This window comes from Echinops telfairi, unplaced genomic scaffold (assembly GCF_000313985.2).
Source record: "Echinops telfairi isolate 266 unplaced genomic scaffold, ASM31398v2 ScPeMD7_7457;HRSCAF=8495, whole genome shotgun sequence".
NCBI classification, from domain to species: Eukaryota; Metazoa; Chordata; class Mammalia; order Afrosoricida; family Tenrecidae; genus Echinops; species Echinops telfairi.
In genome coordinates this window covers 23,985,522-23,987,144 of record NW_022111357.1, presented here as the reverse complement: position 1 = coordinate 23,987,144, position 1,623 = coordinate 23,985,522, and the positions used below count along the sequence as shown (strand labels likewise).

Here is a 1,623-nt window from a genome sequence, read left to right as displayed (position 1 = left end):
GACGTGGGCAAATGTAGCCAAGGACCCTGCGAAGTGTGTGTAGTCATTGTTAGGTGGGAATACTTTGAAAAATGCTGTGTAAAATTTCACCAAAAACATTATTAAAAAAAAAAAAAGGAGAGAGCAAAGTCCCCACAAAGAGCCCGTCTCCTCAGAGGGTCTCGGCGTGCGACCATGTCGGGAGTGCGCGGTGAGCGTCAGGGGAGGGGGAGGACCCCACAGGGCAATGGGGACATTAGGGTGCGGCCAGCTGATGTCATGGAGTGGCACAAGAAGAGACATTTGGGTCTACTGTATATGTATTTACAACAACTTTTTAAAAAGTGCAGCAAGCAGAACTAGCGGGGAAAGAAAGGCTTGAACTCACCATTTTAATCACAAGAAGATAGAAAACTTTTTTTTTAAGACCTAAAGCATTCATCTTTCAGGACAGAAACCCTATCCCTCTAGGAGTGGTTTGCCGGAGGTCTAACCAGCAGGGATGGATCACCTGAGCTTAAAAGGGCATTTGGGATGCATGCTCCCTTTTCCCCAGGAACATTTCAAGGTCAAAATCAGGGGCCAGGCTTATGTGTGGGAGGGCCGCATGGATATGAGGCAACTCTAGGGGAGGGGAAAGGAGAGTCGATGTGAGGGGCTTCGCTATTTATGCCTGGATGATTTAGGGGTACCAGTTCCTTCTGCACTTCTAGAATCTCTCTCTCCATTATTTTCCAGTTGCCACACAGAGCTGGCCACTTCCAGGGGGGTACGCACTAGGGGTCCCTGGGGCTGGCTCCAGCGAGCCGGGGGCCTGGCTAGCCCAGGAGAGGAAAGTGCAGGGAAGGACCTCCTCATATTAGATCCATCCCCAAACCATCTCCTGGTACCTCAGCAGCCACGATGCGTTAGCACCGTCCAGACCCAGCCCTGCCTCGGCCATCTAAGCGGGGCTCCCTGGGGGCCGTGGAAGGCACTCACATCATTAAACACTTTGTCCAGCTCCTTGGGGTCCATGATGAAGTTGGGGTAGCCTATCATGTTGTAGATCGCTTCCGCCTGCACAAGAGAAACAGAGCGCAGTGAGAGGCATGCCACACGGCCCAGGATGGCACAATACTCTAGGGGGGCCGGGCTTGGAGGCTCGGCCAACGGGCCAGGGGAGCCAGGCTCTCTCTGCCTCAGAGATTTCAAGCCTCCTTCTGGAATGAGTCTCCCTTCTGCTTACTTTGGGTCTCTGCCTAAGAGTCATTTCCTGAGCGAAGTCTGTTCTGACCACCAGCCCACCAAGTCACGCCCGAGCGCTCACTGCCCATGCCCCGTGCCAGAGCGTTAGGGTTAGCGCGATCATATCTGAGAGGCTGTCCTTCCACCCTGCTGCTCACGGAGCCCATGTCCAAGCTGTGCTTACCCCACACAACTAGCCCCTCCTCCCCCTTCCCCTAGCTGTGGCTGCTGCTTGGCCTGCCAGAGGCTTCCCGAGGTCCCTGCCAGCACCCGACGAGCGCTCACCTTCTCCCTGGCCGACTTCCGAGTGTCTTCATCCATCCATTTCAGCGTGCTCAGGCTTTCCTCGAAGGCCTTCTTGATCTCCATGATGATCTCGCTGGCCTGCGGAGACACGTGGCCCCAGTAAGGCCTGGG

General features: G+C 54.8%; 1 protein-coding gene across 1 annotated transcript in view; it reads right to left on the bottom strand.

Moving 5' to 3' along the window:
* Nucleotides 1-1,623, bottom strand: part of ECE1 (endothelin converting enzyme 1) — a 61,746-nt gene that overhangs the window by 11,981 nt on the left and 48,142 nt on the right. Inside the window, exons 12-13 of the mRNA XM_045298940.1 lie at nt 1,492-1,590; nt 961-1,038 (exon numbers count right to left, since the gene is read on the bottom strand). Coding sequence (XP_045154875.1) covers nt 961-1,038; nt 1,492-1,590 — 177 coding nt within the window. The remainder of the gene's footprint in view (nt 1-960; nt 1,039-1,491; nt 1,591-1,623) is intronic.